This window comes from Sceloporus occidentalis, unplaced genomic scaffold (genome assembly GCF_023333645.1).
Source record: "Sceloporus occidentalis isolate IW3139 unplaced genomic scaffold, rSceOcc1.0.p SCAF_13, whole genome shotgun sequence".
Taxonomy (NCBI): domain Eukaryota; kingdom Metazoa; phylum Chordata; class Lepidosauria; order Squamata; family Phrynosomatidae; genus Sceloporus; species Sceloporus occidentalis.
The window spans coordinates 223,394-245,509 of NW_028316993.1; the positions used below are offsets into that span (position 1 = coordinate 223,394).

At 42.4% G+C, this 22,116-nt stretch overlaps 1 protein-coding gene across 1 annotated transcript; it reads left to right on the top strand.

Annotated features, from left to right (window-relative positions):
- Positions 1-4,075: 4,075 nt before the first annotated feature.
- LOC149304453 (uncharacterized) lies at positions 4,076-13,445 on the top strand. The gene is made up of 7 exons (XM_089478201.1): positions 4,076-4,124; positions 8,002-8,115; positions 9,129-9,275; positions 10,182-10,325; positions 10,495-10,629; positions 11,141-11,299; positions 11,833-13,445. The coding sequence occupies exons 1-7, from the start codon at positions 4,076-4,078 to the stop codon at positions 13,416-13,418; spliced, it is 2,334 nt and encodes a 777-aa protein (XP_089334327.1). The 3' UTR covers positions 13,419-13,445.
- Positions 13,446-22,116: the final 8,671 nt, after the last annotated feature.

Here is a 22,116-nt window from a genome sequence, read left to right on the forward strand (position 1 = left end):
TAGAACCATCGACTCAGTAGAGTTTACCTTTGTGTTGACTCACCATTCAGCTACTGATTCAAAGAGTCTATGCTACTTGGGACTAACCAACAATATTCCGCCAAACAATATTAATAACCATATTGTTAGTATTAATAGAGTGGGCGCTTGGTATTTGCTGGGGTTTGGTTCCAGAACCCCCTGTGAATATCAATATCTGTTGATGTTCAAGTCCCATTAAATACAATGGATACTCAAATGAAGATCCTTATATAAAATGGCAAAATCAAGGTTTGCTTTCTGGCATTTATATATATGTTTTTGAATATTTTCAATCTGTGGATGTTTGAATCTGTGGATAAAGAATCCATGGATACTGAAAGGCAACTGTAGTGAAATACTGACACCTACAAATCTGAAGATCACTGCCTATAGGGGAAAGCGAACAACCATGATTCCAATGGTGACAGGGGTTCTGAATCTGAATTAAACTGCCATAGACAGGATCACAGTAGTGACAAATAGTGTTGTGGCACATTCCAAGCAGTGATAAAAATGGTCACTGTTTGGAATGTGCCACAACAGTTATCCAAGAATAGCTCATCGATCCTAGATTACTGGATAGGATCTGAATCCCTGATGGCCCACAACTCCAGACAGTAATACCTAGTAGGCTGTGAAACTGAGTTAATAACAACTCCGGCTCCAGTATGTGGTGTGGAACACAAATGGGAGGGTGGTATTGTGTTCTAGTTCTGCTTCTAGGCTTCCTATTGGACATCTGTTTGGCCATTGAAGACACAGAATGGTGGATTAGATAGCCTTGGGCCCACACAGTTCTTTGTATACTCCTTTATTCAGCGGATCCTTGTAATACGCTGGGGTTTGGTTCCAAGATCCCCCTGTCAATCACAAAATCTGTGTATGCTCAAGTCCCATTAAATATAATGACATAGCAAAATGGTGTCCCTTATTTAAAAAAAATGGAAAATCAAGGTTTGATATTTGAAATTTATACCTTTTTTGAACATTTTCAAACCATGGATGCTTGAATCCATGTATTAAAAAATCAGCGTATAAGAAAGGCCGACTGTATTATCAGAAAATTCATTCTCTCATAATGAATCTTAATGTAGCCAAAGCCACACCATATAGTCACAGCAGATATCTATCGGCAGTGTTGTGTGTGTGTGCCTTCACATCACTTGACAATTTATGGCAACCCTATGAATTCCATTGGGTTTTCTTAGGCAAGGAATACACAGAGTTGGTTTTGCCAGTTCCTTCTTCTAAAATATATCTTACAGTAAAGTTGTAGGTCTATAGAAATGCAAAAGAGAGGACAAATCTATCTGATAAAGGCATGGAATAGACTTTTCTGGGAAAGGGAATGGGTGTCTAGAATCAGGAACAAGTCCACTGCCAATAGCAATATTGGCTCGCCAGTCCAACTTGCTGTCTTGGACTAATGAATCCAAAATGTGCAGTCTTGCCAGTCTTCTTAGTTTCTGGCATGTCATGTACCAACGTTTCTCTATCAGCCCACTCACATTCATCCTTGTGTCAGGATTGACAGAGGTTACCTCTGCTTTTTGGCAGGTATTGGGAATGCCCTGGAGGAAGGCATGTACCAGCAGACACTTGTCCAAAGCAAGAGCTTGCAGGGTGTAAAAAGCAGAGCCTGGAAAAGTTCTTCTTCTGGACTACAGCTTCCAGAATCCACCACCACTGGCCATGTTGGCTGGGGGATTCTGAGACCTGTTGCCCCCAAGCTGTAGCAAATAGAGAAGGTATAAGAGAAGACATTTAAAAATAGACAACTAGGCATAGTGAGCTCATTGCGCTTTATAATTAATGGAGTGCAAATTGTGATGGACAACTATGTTTTAGTTAGTGTCCTGGTCTGAAAATGCAAAGTTAGCTTCATCTTAAAGTGTGTGCCAAATTAATTTCTTCCTGATTCCCATTCGTTTTCCCATCCATCTGCATTTGCTAAAATATATATTAATGCAACCTCCAAACATGGTGCTCTTGTTGTGCTTTCCACATGCCAGAGTCAACTTGAGTGCTCTGTTGTGTAGGATGGAGCCAATGGTACACCTGTTTATTTATTGTAAACAGAGAATGGAAAGGCTGGGCACACCCAGCCCAAACTCTTACCAGGCCCAGAAAGTCTCTGACACAACTGGATGCCAAGAGACCAAGGCGTCTCGATTCTGAATCAGCCCTGCCCAGTCCTAGAGCTGCAAAGAGAACAAGTGTCTGTGCACCTGCAGGCTCCAACCACTTGACTACACAGCCTTCCAGGAATTTGGAAGCGGGGATCTCAGAATGAGTCCTTGTGCTACAGTTATCTTCAGTCAAAACTTGGAGATTATGCATTTTCCAGCTGTAATTCAAAAAATACATTATTCGTGGCTTGATCATTTAAAAAGCAAGGTATGGAAGATAGCAAAGCTATTCCCCCCCTCTTTCCATCACTCACAGACAAGGTATTGTTTAGTTCCTTTTGGACATATGACTTCTGGAGGTGGGAGTTGTATCTGCACTACACAGTTGAAGGGCATCATTTTCATACCACTTTAATAGCAATGGGTCCATGAAATAAAATCCTGGGATTTGTAGATTGAGGGAGTATTTTGCTTTCTCAGCTAGGATAAAATTGTGGTCTAGTGAAGTACTTAAATGTCTCTCCTAGAAAGGTCTAGTCCATTCCCCTGGGTTACAATACAAAAACCGTGTGTGGTTGCACTGTGTTGTTGTTCTTTACCATCAAGTGGGGACACAATAAAAGGCCTTCTCTGGGATTGCTCCCACATTTTGGAACTCCCTCCCTGGGAAGGTTAAAATGGCTCCTTTGTTTTTCTTTCACTGAGAAGACATTTCTTTCCAACAAGCTTTTGGAAACTGATTTCAACACAAAAATGACTTTTATGGTGCAGGGTTCAAATCTTGTCTTGGCCATGGAAGCCCATTGGGTAACCTTTGCTAAGTCACGCTGTCTCAGCCTCAGAGGAGAGCGATGGCAACCCCCCTCTGAAGAAACGTGCAAAGAAAACTCCATGACAGGTTTGCCTTAGGGCAACCATGAGTCAGAAATGACTTGAAGGCTCACAACAACAGCAAACTGTTTTTAATCTGTATGAATCTTGGACTTAGCCTGATACAAAGACATCACACACACACACACACACACACACACACACACACACACCATGGTGGGAAAATACCAGTACTTGCATATGCAAGCAAGGTCTGCCCCACATTTTCCTGTAGAATAACAGTAAGCCATGGAAGGGAGAGCTTCACTTCTCATCAGAGAACCCATCACTCATTTGCACCATATTTAATTGACCCTCCATTCTGGCCTCCCCTTAAATGAAGGAGTGCTGTTCGTGTGCTCTCTGGGATGGATGGGGAATAGAACGGGGACTTCTGGCAGCACTGGCGGTGTTCCCCCTTGCGCTAAATACATGGTATCCCCGTTCCGTTCCCTTCTCGCCCTCTTCCATTCTGTGCCAGGCCCATTCTCTGGGGCCCATGCGATAAGCTTCCATATCACTGGGGCAGTAAATCCAATTTGGTTTTAAAGGCGCTAGCCAAGGTGATAAACCCTTTGCTTTCTTCTTCTTCTCTCTCTCTCTCCATCTCCCTCTCTTTCTCTTCCACCTTCTTTCTCTTTCTCCTTCACTCATATTTTCCCTCCCTTCCCAACCAGACTGGCTGGATTCCTCAGATCTGACACAGCCTCCTTCCCATCCATATTTTGGGATGCTCCCAACGGCTCCCTCTCAAATCCCAGCGGTGACTCATGTTGATACCGGGTGGGTCCTATCCACTGTGCCCTCTTGGGCGACTGTTTTCACTCACGTGCCTAGCAACTTTAATTAGTACTGTCCCCTTCCACCCGTTGGGAAAAAAGGTGGATCTCCACCTAGGACCAATGGAAGCCCAAAGAGGCACCTTTGTTTAGGGTTGGCCCTTTGGAAGGGAAGGCTTGGCCAGAAGCATAGAGAAGGTTATTAAAGCTGGTGCCTTGCAGTTGGTCAGAGACAGGGGCACCGGACACAAAGGGGGAACACAGTAGTGTCTCAAGATGGCCAAGATTCTGGAAGTTTTGCTCCTATCCACACTCTTCAGCCAAGGTAAAAATAAACTTAGGCATGGATGAGATACTCTTTAGCAAATAGTTATGGTAATCATACTAATAATAGAAATAACAAGAATAAAAATAGGAGATTTATGAATTCCCTCTGAAAATGTGCTATGCTTTTGCTCCAACAGAACTATTCCAGCATCTTTCAAAGTCACTCTTGACTATTAGATGGAGGAGGAATCCTGGGGTTCGCTCAATTTTTTACATGAAGTGAAATTTCGGGCGCAGCTCCATTCCTAGCCAGACATGTATCCAAAAGTCATCCCTGTTTGCTTGGAATGTGATTTATTTCCAAGTGAGCATTTTAAAACTCCAGACGTAGGCTGAGGCCCCTTATTTGACATCAAAGCCCATTGAACTCAATGAGACTCCTTTCTCAGTTAGTGTAAAGGAGTTATGTTGTGTTTGTGCAATGCCCAGACTCATGGACTTGTTATTTTTTAGGACTCTGTGACCACGGGACATGCTGGTTGGGGGACTATGGGAGTTGTAGTCCAAAACTAACATGTTTTTGAACTTTTGGTGTCATCACAGTCTTTCTTTTTGTTTGATCTTAACAGAGCAGCTATTGGCCTTGCAAAAAATGGTGGGTTTTTCTTAGGTTGCTAATTTTAGGCTAGCGCTTTCTTCATAATCACTCTTTCTTAAAGAGAAGGAACAGTTCTGGCTGTTAGATATATCTTTTTCTGGTTTGTTGCAAACCATAGGGAATAGTATTAACAGTAGGAGGAAATGAGCGCCTTGCTCAAGGCAAATGCAGGAAGGAAGCGGCAGAGGAAAACACTGCACTAAACACTGCCTTGCAGATGTGAACCTACATTTTGGAATACGTCTCCCAGAATCCACAAGAGGATTCAAATGGGTTCCAGCAGAGGAAGATTTTGGAGGTTATAGCCCCCAAAGAAGAACTTTTCCAAGCTTTTCATCCGACCATTGCTCAATTTGAGGTGGCTTCAGTAGGACACTATCTTCATTGTTTGTAGAATTATTTCCCCCCAAATGATATAATGCAGACATACAGACCAAACCAAGATAATGAAAATACAATCCACTAAAATATACTAAAAGCACAGGGAGTTAAGAGTGAGAATAAGATGAAGCTCCAGTCAAAACAAATAATATGTGATAGGGACTGAATGAGTAAAATGTTAAAAGCCTAGGAGAACAAGGGAGTTTAAGCTAGCAACTGAACAAAAACTGTGTTAACAGCAAACAAATTTTTAATAGGAAGAGCATTCTGTTTCAGAGAAAAGGTTTAAAGCAATGCTGTCAGAATTCTACTCCTACAGCAAAATATACATAAAGGTGGAAGAGTTTTTATCATCAATCTAGGGAAATTTATTGAAAGAGTTCACAGACTGGTTTAATTATTTCATTTGTTCTCCTTTAGATAAAAAATTCCAAGATCAAAGGACAAAATAGTGTCTTTTCCTTCCGTTCCAAGCATTTGACCTGAATGGAGCGGCACTTAAACCTTAATTTAGCCCGGGCAAACTAGTTTAGTCAGTAATGATGGCACATCCTCCAACTGAATTGTTAGGGGCCGACCCAAGTAATCCTCTGTTGTCCCATTTTTTCAGCTGCTTTTAAAATGTCTCAATTTTTCTCTTAACTTCACATTTCCCCCCTTTGTCCTCAGCTTACTTTGCAATGAACTGAGTCTAAAATGCAGAAGTAGTTTGTACTCCATCAACTCACTGGTGTGATAGGAAAAGAGGGGACAGAATCTTGACCTTCCCTGTAGGCTCTGGCAAAAGAAAACTACTGCAGCTGCCCCTAGCTTATGTGTTCTTCCTCATGAATAACTTTGGTCATCTTGGCAACACTCTGATGTTGCTTGGCCACATGTGCCCCTGGTTTCATCTGTGAAATGTTGGATGAGTTGTGTATGCCACAATCATAGAATCCTAGAGTTGGTAGAGACCCCAAGGGTCATCCAGTCCAACCCCCTGCTATGCAAGAATATGCAATCAAAGCACTCCCAATAGATGGCCATCCAGCCTCTGTTTAAAATATGGAGGTTTTTAAAGAAGGAGACTCCTCCTCTCTCTTAGACAGGTTGTTCCACTGTTGAACAGCTCTTACCATCAAGACCTTTATCCTAATGTTTAGGTGGAATCTCTTTTTCCTGTAGCTTGAGTCCATTGCTCTATGTCCTAGTCTCAGGAACAGCAGAAAACAAGACAGGCACAGGGGAGAACAGGAAGCATGGCAAATGGGTGTGGACAGCCACTGGTGCCCTCCAGCATCTGCTGCAGTCTACCTCATAATATTGTTCGTATTGCAGGAAATCATTTTATGGAATAGTCTTAAGACAAGGAACACAAAAATGCTCATGCTGCAATCCTTATTATGAGGGTATTTTTGTTGGAGAGAGTGGATCTAGATTAGAGGTAAGGATTGTGTGGCTCCCCAGTTGTGGTTGGACTTCATTTCCCAGCATCCTCACCATTGTCTATGTTGGCCAGGGTTGTGGCGAGTTGTAGCACAACATCTGGAGGGTCACATAATCCCCATCCCAAGTGTAGAGTCATGGATGACTAGTGAAATAGGCATAAAATATCCTTATGTCCTCTTTGTGGACTTCTCAGTGGCAGTGTGCATATACAGTTGTACTCTATGCAAGCTCCTTTTGCAATGTTATTATGGAAATGTGTGGATTGGGTGCACACATTCCCATTTCTCTGCATGTGTTCAGCTCCACCCTGAGACTGCCTCATTTCAGATTTAATATAACCACCTCCGCCTTTCACCTCCTCCGAGGACAAGGGATTTGCAAAACGTTTCATGCTCAGTTAGCTCAAAGAAAACTTGTCTCTTGGCTTGTTGCACTTGGATTCCTACTCAGTTTCTTATTTGGAAATTAGGACAGTCATTTTTAACTAAATGGTCTGTTCCTAGATGATGGTGAAATCATGGAGGGGATTGTTCCTTCTCATCTACTCAGGGAGATCAGATGAGAAACATTTAGCCTATTTGCAAATCAAAACATGGATGCAAAGTAGAATGCAAGGTGAGCCCTGGCACTACAATGACTGGCGGAAAGGAGGAAGAATCTTTGAAGTTGTAGCAAGAAATGTATTCATAATTCTTGGCAATTTGGGCAAGAAAAAGTGCATAGAACCATGCTTTTAAGACAGAAAAAGGAAGTTTCTGATCTGATTCTTGACTTCTGAATTGCAGGAAAAAAAATCACTGGTGATAATTGTTCAAAAATCCTTTTTCTGAACAACGTTTAAATGGATGGAAGCACGCTTTGGCATTCGACTTGGCAAGCCTCGGGTTACATTATTTTCTCAAACCCTGTGATAGGGCTGGAAAGAATATTCGAAAAATGGTTGGGAAATGTGCTTTTCAAGCATTGAGAAACCATTCTGCGAAAATTCACGTGTGGTTGTTTTGTGCAGAAAACAGCATTTTCTGTGCAGGAAACTATGAGGAATCCTCTTGGGCAACTGGGAAATGTGTAACCTACGGTGGTTACCTATTTGCAACTGCTACATATTCACAATTCCTAGGCAGTCCGTAACAAAGCCACTTAACAATATGGTTAAAGCAAGAACAAACTAAAAACCTGATGATCAAAAGTTTCAAAAACGTACCTAGTTAAATTAAATTAGCTAACAGCTATAATGTGGAACAATATAAAATCATTTAAAAACAAAACTTAAAAATTTAAAATGCAGCACGTCTCCCATGAGAAAACCTTGAAAGTTAGATACTCTAATGAATACATGTGCTGCATATCATGCATATGATAATGGCATGCATTATGTATTATGTATAGGGTAATGTTATGGGATCTCTTCGTGCCCAGATGGGATGGCAACATCAATTCAGACTATTTTCTCTTCATCTTTTGCCAGTCTTCTGCCTGCAGTGCAACACATGCCATGGAGAATACGATTGCATAGGAGAGAATGTGACCTGTGAAGACCCCTCTGCCAGCTGCACCACATCTGTCCGAAAGGCATACGTCTGTAAGTAGTATTTTTAGACATGGGAACTGGTGATGCTTTTTATTTTTAAGGGCCAATAGTTATCAATAAACCGGAAGTATCGGCAGATTTCTTAGCCCATTCCCAGAAAAACCAAGTCAATTGGGTTTTGCTGTTGTTGTGTGTCTTCAAGTCATTTCTGACTTATGGAGACTCTAAGGTGAATCTATCATGGGGATTTCTTGGCAAGGTATCGGGGGGGGGGGGGGTACCATTGCCTTCCTCTAAGGCTGAGAATATGATCAGGGTTTGAATCCCTCTTATTTATGGAACCCAGTGGGTTTTCATAAATAAAAGGGGATTCAAACCCTGATTTCCCAGCGTTTTAGTCCAAGAGTCAAACCACTACACCATGGTGAAACCAGCTAGGAAAAGCCTTGGGAAACATTCAGCAAAACCATGTTATTAGGAAAAGTCATTTTTTAAAAATTGGTAGCCCAAATGGTAACGTTTCCAAACCCTCGGACAGCCATCCGAACAACAACAGCATTCCAAAATTTGGGGAACTGAATACAAACCATCAACTAGTGAAGTGAAGTGAATGGGTTCATAGGAAGGAAAGAAAAGGGCATAATGTTGTTGTTGTTGTTGTGTGCCTTCAAGTCATTTCCAGCTCAGGTGAACCTATCATGGGATTTTCCGAGGCTGAGAGTATGTAACTTGTCCAAGGTCACCCAGTGGGTTCCATAGCTGAGCGAGGATTTGAACCCTGGTCTGCAGAGCCATAGTCCAATGCTCAAACCACTAAACCACACTGGCTACAAGACCTAATAAAGTTCCAACAAGGCCCTGTAATTGATGCCTAGTGGTTGCCAGGGTGTGACCAAGGCTTCAACATTCTTTCTGGGCAAAAGCAAGGAGGAGAAGCCAGAAAACAAAATTAACTAAATTATCCATCAGTTGCAGGGTGGACTAGGGCATGATGAGTCTCATGCAAGAATAGCCTCTCAGCCTCATTTCCTCAAGAATATTTCTTGGCTTCTTTTCATTCCCAGCCTTTCTGGAGTTCCAGTCTGTGAGGAAAGGCTGCGCCCGCCAGTTGTACCCCCTTGAATCCGTTTCGATTAAGTCGCACCTGATGTCCCTCTCGTATCAGGCGCGTTACTGCGCTGAAAATGGTTGCAACAATGAGACCTACTTTGGTGAGTTTGGTGAGTCTGATTATTCTTGGGGGCACCTGATGCAAGATCCTGTGTGGTTGTGGAATGGTGGCTTCCGCCTAACAACACATCGATTTTTAGAGCATTTAACACTACAGATGTAATGAACACTCAATATTTTTTTAAATATAATTAATGAGAAATGATGTCAGGACACATCAAAACATTCCACTAAGAAAATGGTCAGTTGCTGCCAGATTTTATACATTTTTGGAGAAGAAAATCATTTGTGGAAAAATGGCATTTTTTAAAACAAAAAGAACATTTTGTGTAATAGCAACATGGCTGGAATCCTGGGACTCTTTCACTTGCATAGTTATAGCACTATGGTCCAAAACACACTGCAGAAATAGTCCAGTTCAAGACCGTTTTAATTGCCCTGGCTCAGTGCTAGGGAATCCTGGAGACCGTAGTTTATGGTGGCACCAGAGCTCTCTGACAGAGAAATGTCTCCAAAACTACAATTCCCAGAATTCCCTAGCATTGAGCTAGTGCAGTTAAAACAAACTTAATTATTTCAGTTTGAGAAATAAATCTTTGAAAAATAAAAATTATTTCTGCAGTGCGTTTTGTGATTTAACTTCAATGGAAAATTTCATTTAATCCTGGGAATTGTAGGGGTTTTTTTTTTTGGGGGGGGGTTATGTAGCATTATTAGCCACAATTCTATTCTGTGTTGGTCAGACGTCACCTGGGACATTGTGTCGGTTCTGAGTGCAACCATTCAAGTACAGTATTGACAAGCTGGAACATATCCAGAGAAGGGCAGCCACAACTGATTGAAGTTCTTTACTGTGAAAAAGCATTGAATTCTGCACAAAACATCTTGTGCATTTTGAAACCTTTTATATCCAAAGTGCATATTGACCTCTTTCTTTCTTCTTCCAGTTTCTCATCTGCCCCCTACCAACCACATGCGCTGCCACACTTGTGCCTCCCAGGGTGCCTGGTGCCCAGAAACAGCCCGCACTCAGATCAGCTGCTCTGGAGAGCAGGACCAATGTGTGGATCTGACCATCACTGGAAAACTGGGTAAGTTCGGAGAGCAGGGAAGCGGAGGAATTTATGGAGAGACCAAAGGGTGACGTCTCAATTCTCACCCCATCTGCATTGAGGATATAAACAGATGTCTCAATTTTGAAAAGTTATTATGGAGTAAGGAACCAAATGCAGTTTTCCTTTCTCTGTTGTGCCTACACAGGTCAATATTCCAACTTGAAACTGAAGGGTTGTGCCAATCTCCAGCGCTGTGAGGACACCTTGAGCTTCTACTCTGGCAAGCGCACCATCCATGCCACCTGCTGTGATTCACCTCTCTGCAATGACTTCACCACAGGTAAGCAAACTCCCAACTTGGTAACAAGCAGATGACAGATTCACAGTAACCATCTCAATTCATTTTGGGGCTTGGTTTTCCAAATATTTCTCATTACCTTTCTGTTAGCCAGATAGAAATATTCTGCAGATGGGCAATCTTCATCCTAGAGATTGCCAATCTGCAGAATTTTCTCTTTTTTATTAATGTCTTCTTCCTGATTATTTTGGGCTAAAGCAATCATGAATGCATGGATATTAATGGCAAAATCCCTGTCAACAAATCTTGACAACAAACCCCTGTGATAGATTTGTATTAGGGTTGAATATGTCAGAAATGATTTGAAGGTCCAGAACAACAAGTGTCACCCCATAATTTGTCCAATCTATAATCAGTTTAGTCATTTGGCTTCTAGGGATAGTTCAGACTTCATTTGCTCTAGTACCCATTTATTTGCCTTTTTTGCCAACATTAAAGATCCTCTTTATAATTCTAATATGTCTCAAGGCTGTTTCTCTGGACCCTCTTTCAGATTTCCATGTGCTGAACGAGGCACCAAATGGACTGCAGTGCTACAGTTGTGTGGATGATGATGGCTCAGGGTCTGGATGCTCCAATCAAAGCATGTCCAAGGTGCAATGCACAGGCATCCACAGCATGTGCTTGGAGGGAATTGGCAACAGTCGTAAAGGTGAGTGTCTGTACTCCTAACCACAGAACATGTATATATAACCATTGGGTTAAAAGATAAGTTCTTTGCTTGGTCACTCAGCAGCCGAGGGTTTGTTTGTTTGTTTGTTTGTTTTGCTATTTGTGGAAACACCTTTATAGTGGAAATTCTGTGTGAGGAGGAGAGAAAAAATATTTTTAAAAAATATTCCCCCAAAATTCCAGAATTTCACTACTTCATTTTTCTTAAAAGTAACTTTCAAAGCTCTGTATCTCCACTGCCTTTTTGGAAACACTAGGAAAGTCAGCTCTCTGTATCCATGGATTCTGCATGCACAGATTCAACAACTACACACACGCCCCAAAGTAAACCTTGATTTTGCCATTTTCTATAAGGGTGCCATTTTATTATGCCATTGTATATAATGAGACTTGAGCATCCATGCATTTTGGTATCCATGGGGAGTCCTGGAATCAAACCTCAGCAGATACTGTAGGTGCACTGTAGATGTTTTGACTATAAGTCTCTGTTGTTTTCCTTTTCTCCCTGTACAGCCGGAAGAGATTTGGGCCTTGTAACCTTTAAAGGTTGTGCCTCCCCAGCTATGTGCCAAAGCTCTCTCTTGGCCCTGGTGCAAGAGCTGGACAACGCCGATGTCATGTGCTGCCAAGGAAGCCTCTGCAACAATCGCATTGTGAATGGTGTAGTGACAGAAGGCAAGATCGCTGCTGATAGTGCAGACATCACAGACTCACCTGAGTGTCTCAAACCCACCCCCAAACCATCTAGAGTCACCCCAGTTCCTGACTGTGTCTATACAGAAGGGGAGGAGGAGGAAGATGACCGCATGGTGAGTGTACATCCCTCTGCTGGGAGCCACAATGAAAAGGAAACCACTGGCACTGTAAATAAAGAACACAGCAATGAGAATTTAGTCACTGAAAACAACACAATGTCCCATTCTCCTCATCATGATGACCACTCAGTTACCCATGAACACACCGTCAATGAGAACCTCTCAGAAGGTTCTTCCCAGGGAAACACAGCCTCGCCAACAGGTGCCACAGGCTTTGATCATGTTGCAGGAGATGCTTCCTCAGCTACAACAAACTTGGACAAGAGTAATTCTGGTGCCGGAACTACGTCTTCTGCTAATCATGGCAACATTGTTGTGCTGGTCCCTGTTGTCATCTCCAGGAGGAACAACACTGCTACCACCACCACTTCGTCCTCCACAGGAACAAGCACCGACAGTAGGATTGTGGCCAGTTCCAACGCTGATAATGAATCTGAGGATGAAGAATGTGAGGCAGAAGAGGAGGGCATGACTACTGGAGAGCACTTCATAGCTGCTAAAGAGAGCAACCGTGATGGCTCTACCTCCAACCCAAGGAGCACTGTTGTTCCAACTGGAGCTAATTCCAATGCTGGCATGTTTGATGAGGGAAGGAATCAAGATGAATCAGCATCCCATCCAGCTTCCACACAAGGAGGTCATGATGCTGGTGTCTTCACTACCGGCAATGCAGGAAGCACCAGTGTAGTTCATGGCCATGGTAGAGATGATGAAAGGTTCGTCATGGATGAAAGCACTGCCAACCACAGCCCAAGACCTGGGCATTCCACAACGGGTACTCATGGAGCCACTAGTGGCGAGAGCTTCATTGGTGACAATCATACTCCCCAGCCAGGGGATTTTTCATCTTTAGATGATGTGGTTGATGCCATTCTTCCTATCCCCTACATCATGCCTGAGGATAATGACTCTTTCCACTCTGAAGACAAGAATGTGGCAGGTACCCCTCCTGTGGCCAGCACCAACTCTCCCATTGCTACCAGCAACCCAGTCCTTGTTTCAGGAGCAGGGGCTGGTACCGCCCGTCCTAAAAACAAGATTCCATGCAAACGTCCAGGGTCTCAAAGCCGACCTGGTGCAAAGTTGGCATCCTCAGCTGCAGCTAACAAGCGGGTCGGAGAAGAGGTTGTCAGTCGGCATGGTGCAACCTCACTGTTCATGGACACTAAAAATCCAGGACACAGTGGAGGAGGAAAGGTCAATCTTGACAGTGGAAACTTGGGCCTTGTCAGCAACCTTGCTCTCCTTTCGTTCACTTTCCTGTTGGTCGCTCTGTTACACTGAGCCTACAGAGACAGGGAGGGCGGGTTATTGTATTTTACAAACTAGATGTCCTAGTTTCCACTTCTACTTTTGATCTGACCCCACTTCTTTCTGTCAAGAACCTTTGTGAAGGTTCCTCTGTCCAAAGAATTGGTTAAAAAAGAAGTGAGAGGGTTGCAATAGAAGTGCCAGAGTAAAATTTGGGATACTTGCATTTTGTATAAGATACGTGAACACATTATTTTTATGAAAGGTTATACATAATAAATGAGTCAATGAATAGTATCTTGCCCCCTACTGGTCGAAATAAGGATAAAATTGTATTTCACAAACCCCAAGTTCTCCTCGCATGGGAGCCAAGTCTCCATTGAACTACATTCAGCAGGTAATATACCATATTATCATGTAGCCCCAGATGTATAGGATAGAATACACAACTAAGGTGATTGGCGTTTAATCCTTAACATGCTTAGATTTATTTTCTGTCAGTGCTTCTCATAAAAGGATGGGACACATGTTGCATACAGCTACAATATTGTTTGCTCGGTTGCACCAAAAGAGAAATGCATAAATATGGGCAGCTGAAAGAATAAGTTGGCATGCACTATTATTTTTGTAAAAGCAATAGTGGGATATTTATTTTTCCAGTTGTATTTGCATATAAGTACACAAATATACATATTTGAAAAAGAAGGGACAAAGCATTGGATCACTCACAGAAGCTACAAATATTTAGCTCTGAATTGTAATGTTACTCTCAACTGGAGAAGAGCCATTAAAACCTTTGTAATTTAGTAAAGCAACACTTTTGTAATTTCCATTGAATCATAAGGTTTTTTTTTAATTGAGATTGATGCCGGAGGTCTGCTCCAAGTCTAGAAAAGAAATCTACCATCCTATACTTCTTTAAACTTGTCAACTCACTATGAAGACTGAAAACAAAAAGGAGATATTTGGAGCTTAAAGAGAAGAGGGATCACAGTCACCAAAAAGTAACTTTTTGAAGTTCTGTGTGTTTGCCACTGAAATATTTGGAACTCTTTTGGAGTTACATTCTTGCAGAATCCAGATCTGTGTCACAGTTTATATAAACCTTTTGCTGTTTTATCCAGTACAGAGAAGGTTTTTCCTCTGAAAGGCAACATAAAAATCCCAAAATAAAAATAAAAGGAACATAAACATTCTTGTTTGGATTGAGTCACAGAGGGTTGGACTACATTGGCCTTGGGGTCCCTTGGAAGTCTATGCATCTATTAATCATTTCTATTCTATTTTCCTTCCTGGTTTTCATTTCCTCCCATCTCCAGAAGTCATCATTCTGTGTCCACCAAGCATGCATAGTCCTCACCAGGCTGCGTTTAGTATCTGTCCCACTTGATGTCTGATATTCTTATTCTTATTTGCACATCTTGGACTCTTCTCTCACTCTCACAAGCCTTCTTCTTATTCCTGGGTGATGCCATATTGGCTACGCAAACAACTTCATTCTCCCCTCCACCTGAAGACTGGAAGGTAGTTGTTGTGTGTGCCTGTTCAAGTCATATTTTTTTTTGACTTATGGTGACTCTAAAGTGAACCTATAATGGAGTTTTCTTGGCAAGGTTTGTTTAGAGAGGGTTTGCCTTTGCCTTCCTCTGAGGCTGAGAGATTGTGATTTGACTAAGGTCACACCATGGGTTTCCATGGCTGAGTGGGGATTTGAATCCTGGTTTCCAGAGTCATAGTCCAATGCCCAGACCACTACTCCACACTGGAAAGTAGTATATGGAGTAATTTTCTGGAAACTGAGCTACCAAGAACAAGATGTGATTTTTTGTTCTCTTTTTGGACTTTGCAATCCCCTCTCTGCATATGACAAAGGTTGGGGTTGTGATTCGAAACAGGTTTTTCTACTCTTGTTTTGTCTTCCCATCTACCTCCCTACCATTCCCCATCTGACTGTTCTCAGATTTAATATCAATTTCATTGCCTTGTATGGAGTTAATGTCATTTTGGTGTTTCTTCTTATTACCCATTGAATCTGCTCCCTGAGTCAGTGCTGACTTGTTGGTTACTTCCTGTTGAAGGGGCAGAAAGCCCATCTATTATATCCTCCAACCATTCACAGATTAAAACCAGGACACATGTGGCCAAGCAACTTCAGACTGTGGTCCAGATAGGAAAAGCTGTGAATGAAGAAGTACGTGCATGCCAAGAGAGGCTGCAGCAATTTGCTTTTGCCTGAGCCTACAGGGAAGGGCAAGAGTCTGCCTCCTTCTCTCTTCTCCAGCCTTCTGGTTTTGCCACATGAACTCCGTTTGCAGCCACTGAAGAAAGCTGAGGACAAATAGAGAAAGTGGGAAGAGGAGAGAGATACATGGGGAGGAGAGAGAAAACTGGGGTGACAGAGGCTTGATCGGGACTGTCCCTGCCATATCAGGACAGTGGGAGAGTTTGAGCTTGGCAAAAGGTGGCAGAACATCCCACAACCTTTATGGTGGATTTTGCTCAATAATAATAATAATAATAATAACATAAAATTGTGTCCTGGGCCCCACAAAAGCATCCTTTGGGGTTGCATTTGGCCCATGAAAAGCATTTCCTCCACTCCTGCCCCTATACATTGCACAACTGTTGTTCTTGTTCTTGTGTGTCCAAGTCATTTCTGACTTATGGCAACCCCTTGAATTCCATAGGGTTTTCACTGTGTGCTCTCCCTTATAAGTGAGAAAGTCAATGTACTCTGGCATCTAGTCTGAAATTCAAAGGAAGTGTTCAAAGGGCCAGGCCTATTTTATAAGTAGTTCTGAACACCTTGGAAAAGTCCTTTAAATTTTGTATTAAATCCCACCTTACTGACATGGAAGTCACTCTGTCATTGAATGAGAATTCCTTAAATGGGGTGCCACTACCAAGAAAGTCCTGGCATGTGCAGCAGCCTTATGGGCCTCTATAATCTGAGCACCACTTAATTAATTTAATTAACACACAGCCTTTTTTTTTTTTTTTGGAAGTCAGCGCAGGACAAGCTCATTGTAAAAGAAGGGAATAAAACATACCACAGGTAATGAATAGCCTTTTGCCCCATGCAGAGATGGTGTTGGGAATCCACTGGGAAGATTGAGAGGCAAGCATAGGAATTACTCATAAACACAGCTCTGTTTTCATCAGTGAATTCTTGGCTGGCAGTGAACATTGTAATTTTCAATCACGTAGCAGGCTACTCCTTGGTTTCCACAGGAAGATGCCACCCCAAGGTTACTCATGATTCTGAGATTAAGATAGAAACAGAATTCTGAAAAGAAATGAAAAAAGAACAATAGACTTCAGGAAAATATATATTTATAGGACTGATTAAAAAAAAGGAGTCGATGCAAATCTTGGCAATATTTCTGGGTTCAGTTTCACAGCATCCTTATCCCTGGATAGTATTGTGAAGCCAAAGCTTGGGGAAGTTGCTTTTTAATGGCTACAGTTCATATGGCTTTGTTAGCATGACAGTACTGGGAGTTACAGTTCAAAAAAAGTAACTTGCCCAGGTCTAAGGCAAAAGGAAGGCTTGGAGTGAGGAAGCAGGAAGATTGGGCCAGATCTCCTTACCTCTCGTACCTCCAATGTACTGTTTTCATTGCAAGGATTGGATAAAATGAGAGCAATAGTAGTGGCTCTCTCAAGCAGATCAGTCAATTTGGTAAAGCAACAACCAGTCAGAATCTAGCAGAGAGAGAGAGAGAGAAAGAGAGATAAAACTCAGTCTTCTTTGTAAAACATATGAAAGTAGCTACTCCTACTGATACTCAAGCCTTGTAGCTGGTCTGGCTTTGCTGCAAGCGGGGGAAGGACTGTGGCCAAAGTAAGAGAGAGGAAAACCATTGGTAAGCAAAGGGACACTTTAGCACCAGAGAGTGGGAAGAAGAAAAAGAGAGGGGTGGGATGATGCTGCTGCTGCTGCTGCTGATATATTTATACCCCACTCTTTAGCCAAAAGGCTATCAGGCAAAAGGGATGGCTGCACTGGTAAAATGCAAGACCTTCTACAATCATGCTAGAAACAGAGAAGATCAATTTATGGACCCTTTGATTCTCATTTGGGGAAAAGGTGGGATATAAATCTAACAAAAGAAAGGAAGGAAGGAAGGAAGGAAGGAAGGAAGATGGAGGTCTCAGGTGCCCTTAGTAGTACAGATGGCTAAGGGGTAAGTGCTGCTTATGGGCAATATTCTACTCCCAAACACTGAAAGGACCTTGATATAATGAGTGAACTTCTGGACCTCATTGGCCCCAAACCCCTTTTTCAAACCCACTCTCAACAGCCCTGGATTTCCATTCTGATGCTGCAGAGTGCCTTGTTCATCACTTGCTAATGGAGAGCATTATTCCAGTTCCCCAGCAATTATGAAATCTCGTCTTTTAAAAACCAAACAATAACACCTCAGCCCTGCAATTAAATCTCTTATTCTGAAGATGATCAATTGCAACTTTGCAGGCTTCAGTCAAAGCACTGCCCAGTGTGGAAGCCATTTGAAATGGTGTTCTCTGACTGGTTGAACGGAACGCCATCAAACTGGAGAGCTCCAAGGCAATCCATTTTAGTGCAAGAGACATGAAGGGGATTTATTCATTTGTGATTCAAAAACTTTTCTCAAGGTTAGCCTTCTGTGGGTAAACACAGATCTCCCTGTCTTGGGAGGTGCTATATTTGTACCTGGAAAAAAATGCCTTTCCTGTTGGGAGCCGTTCTATCTTGCTTGCATTTCCTTGCCTTCTATGTATGTAAAGTGAAGCTTGATGCCTGGAATGATATGTCTGATTTTTCCCTCTGGGGTGGGATAAAATTAGGTAGGCTTTGTAGTTCATGAATGTTTCTATTTGCTGTGTTTATTTATAATTTCCAATGCTTTTCCTTTGTTGAATGATATTAAATTAAAGAAAGAAGGATCCCCATACAGACAGGCCAAAATAAAGCTGCTTCAATCACTTTGAGGTATGCTGTTTAAATGATACATGCATCCTAAGAGTCCTGGAGCATGGCTTTGACGTGGCTTCCAGACTCTTAGAACGTATGTATCATTTAAACAGCATACCTCAAAGTGACCCAAAGCAGCTTTATTTTGGCCTGTCTTTATGGACCCTGTGTCACAGCTCTCTCTGAGTCTCTGATGCAGTTTCCCATCTAAGTACTAACCACGGCTGATCATGATAAGCTTCCAAGATCAGGCAGGACCTTTAGGGTATTTCAGCACAATGGTTCGTTATTTCAAGCTGATTTTTTAAATAAAAGGTTGCGTGTATCAGAAGGCAGCAAAACCAGAGCAAAGTTAAACATGCAAGCAGTCCTTCCTATGCCAACTCAGAGATAACTCTGGCAAACTCCAAAAATACTGGCAGAAACTACCATTGTCATCATGACGTACCTGAGTAACAGAGTTGTAATAGTTATGATTCATTAAAAGAAAATTGTTTGAAAACTGAAGTGCAAACTAACTCCCCCCAAGTTTTATGAACAAAAAATCTGTTCTTGAAATAGAAATGTCCAACTGATTCAACCAGCGGGGAGACAGCTATGGAAGACAATACTGCTATCAAAGGTGATTAGCCGTGACAGTTGAGTAGAACATCTATGTTCAGAAGCAATGTATCTGTACCTATATATGGTTCTAGATAGGAAGAGGTGATGATGATTACTATTGTGTCCTACACACACCTTTACAAAGGCATCCATCTGGAGAAAAGAAAGAACCATGGTTTTGAACTGGTCCAGTTGAACCGAATGTAGGAACAGTGCGCATCTCCGTTACTAAGCCAAAGAGCCAGCGTTCTCCAAAGACGACTTGGAGGTCATGTGGACAGCATGACTGCACAGAATGCTGTTACCTTCCCACCAAAGTGGTACCTATATATCTACTTGCATTTACATGTTTTTGAACTGCTAGGTTGGCAGAAGCTGGGACTAGTGATGGGAGCTCACCCCATCATGCGGCACTTGAGCCCCAAGCTTCCAACCTTCTGACCTTACAATCATCAGAATTGGCATCTTAACCACTAAGCCACTGCATCCCATTACCCATGCTCCAACTAAATCTTAATTCCATCATGTAAGTTGCAAGGCAGAGCTCAGTTCCAGTGGCATAACTAGGATTTGTGTCAGCCGAGTGCATTAACTCATGCTGTTACCCCACTTGCAGCCGATGGGCAGCAGAAGTGCCCTGGTTGGCGAAGAGGGAAGACTGGGTGTGTGTGTTTTGGAACAGAGGGAAGCAACTGCCTCACTGGGTGTTCACTCTTCTCTGAGGTGTAACCCACTGTGGCTTGCACCCCCTGCACACCTCTAGTAATGCCCCTGCTCAGTTCCACGCAATGAGTAGCCCAGGCTGCAAACCAACACTTAATTGTCTAAAGCAGACTCCAAAGCAGAGTTCACTTCCATTCAGCTGCTGTCCAGGCTATAAGCCAAACCTTAATTCCTTTAAATGGGCTGCAAAGCAGAAGTTAGTTCCATACAATTCCTTCCCAGTCCTTAAATACTCTCATCTGTTATCTTCTATCACTGAGTGGAAATAACAACAGAAGAACCTTGATGGCTTTAGGGACTCTCTAGTGGGCCAAAATCTGGTTTACAAACCAAAAGTTCATGGTCTCTCAGTTAGCCCTTTTTCGTTCTTCTGTATCTCTCTGGCATGAAACTCAGGATATATAGATTGTGTGCCTTCAAGTCATTTTTGACTTATACCAATTCTTAGGTGAACCTATAATGGGATTATAATGGAGGAGATTTGCCATTGCCTTTCCCTGAGGCTGAGAGTGTGTGACTTGCCCAAAGTCACCCAGTGGGTTTCATGGCTGAGCCATTCTGATCTCCAGAGTTATAGCCCAACACTCAAACCACTTTGGCACACTGGCTCATTATATATATATATATCCCCTACTCCTGCTCTCTATGGATACATCATGTCTCTAAAAACCACAAACAAGATGTTTTAGAGCTTATCAGTCTGATGAAGCAAATTCCTGAGATGCTTTGGAGAGGGTTGAAAGCATCTCTCTGTTCAGCCTGAATCACATCATTCCTCTTTGTCATATACCTGTTGCAAGCCCAGCCTCACTCCATGACCCACCCTGTTGACTTTCATATCAAGAATGCCATTTACAATTTTAAAAGGCTGTGTTCTGGCAGGTAAAGAAAAAAGAGATAACTAACTACATGGTAGCATAAGAGAAGACCTGACGGATTCAATAAACTGTTTCATGAACGTCTAGTAAGTGGAGAAGGCAAGCCAGTCATCTCTGTGACTGCTTAAAATGGTGGCTTTCAAGTTCTCCTTCAGACTGGGCCAGTCTTCAAACACAGGATTTCTTCAAGCAGAAGATCGTCATCTATTCTCTGTCTCCAATAGAGAATTCTCCTGAATAAAAAAGGCATCTGGCCACACTAGCATCTGTGCCATATAGCAGGGGTGTTCAACGCACAATGCCTGGTTTTCATGCACCTTTTCTATTTTTGTGGCTTTAAATCTGGACAGCCTCCCTCCCTCCTTCTTTTTCTTCCTCTCTTTCCCTCTCTCTTGCTGTCTCTTACATTTTGATCTTGCCTTTCAAATTATGGTCGTGAAAGCAGACGGCTTATAGACAACCGGAACTGTATGGCAAACTTCCCAGTAAAATCTTCACTGGCAAGGACTGGTCTGTACCCTATTAAGGTTCCTTTATGGCCAAAGTGAGTGATTCAGCATGATTCATCTGGAACTTAAAGGGAAAGAGACCACAGGGAGCTATATACTGGGAAGCGCCAGGTCACTCTTCTATGGAAGATTTACCTCTCTTTTCCTTGAAAAGCAGATTCATCTGCTGTCCAGTCAGCTTCTGATCATGGAATGGCTGCAAACTGCCACAAGCCAGTCAAGAAACTATGCTCTGTAAAGTACTGATAGATGGTGGCTCTCATGTCAGTGGAAAGATGAATCAATTCTAGCTTTTAGTCCATTTTGCCACTGTCCTCCAGCCCTCAGCATCTCCTACTTGAAATAGATGCCCCACTCTGCTTCATGGTAGGGCCAGCCCTGATTGAAAGTGTGCTCAGACCTTGGCCGGGATGGAGGAAAGATGAATCAACGGTGATTCAAGCTGTGATGGGCTTAGCAATGTATAAATGAGTCCAAGAGAAGGGGGAAGTGGTCAGGGCTTTTTTGCCATGTGGTTTCCCCTGCCACACACCCCACACACTGCCAAAGGTACCTCACACAGAAAGTCTGGATAATGTCAAGCCGATGATGCTAGCACTTTATTTATCAACCTCTATGCATTTCACTGAATTCAATTATCTGTCCATGTACTTTTCAACAAATATTTTAATCCCACTTTCCCTTCCTTTGAAGGTGTTTGTGGAGCTCTTACTTACTGAAACAGATGAAAATGGTAGTTGCCATGCTGAAAGCAATGACATAAGCAAAAGTTTAGTTGCATGGCACCAGATGCTTTGAAACCTCATGAAATTTTATAGATGGATGTGTGAGTGCTAACAGATGATGGGAGGGAAGGACAAATATTCTCCAGCAAAAACGGATAGAGATGTTATGGTGAGGGAACTGGTAGGTTATTAGTGCCTTTCATACATCGACTGGACCATCTCCAGTTTTGATTGTTAGAGACTTCCTACCAGACGTCTATAGGCAGGATGATCAGTGTGTGAATGGCCCAGAGAACACTTTTGACTTAAGAAAAACAGAGTTTATAGCCTGTATCT

Bases quoted from the DNA above. Each gene is read 5' to 3' on its own strand.
- LOC149304453 (XM_089478201.1), top strand. From the start codon at position 4,076: ATGGCCAAGATTCTGGAAGTTTTGCTCCTATCCACACTCTTCAGCCAA. The intron at 9,276-10,181 runs GTGAGTTTGGTG...TTCTTCTTCCAG, and splicing joins CAACAATGAGACCTACTTTG to TTTCTCATCTGCCCCCTACC. The intron at 10,630-11,140 runs GTAAGCAAACTC...ACCCTCTTTCAG, and splicing joins CTGCAATGACTTCACCACAG to ATTTCCATGTGCTGAACGAG.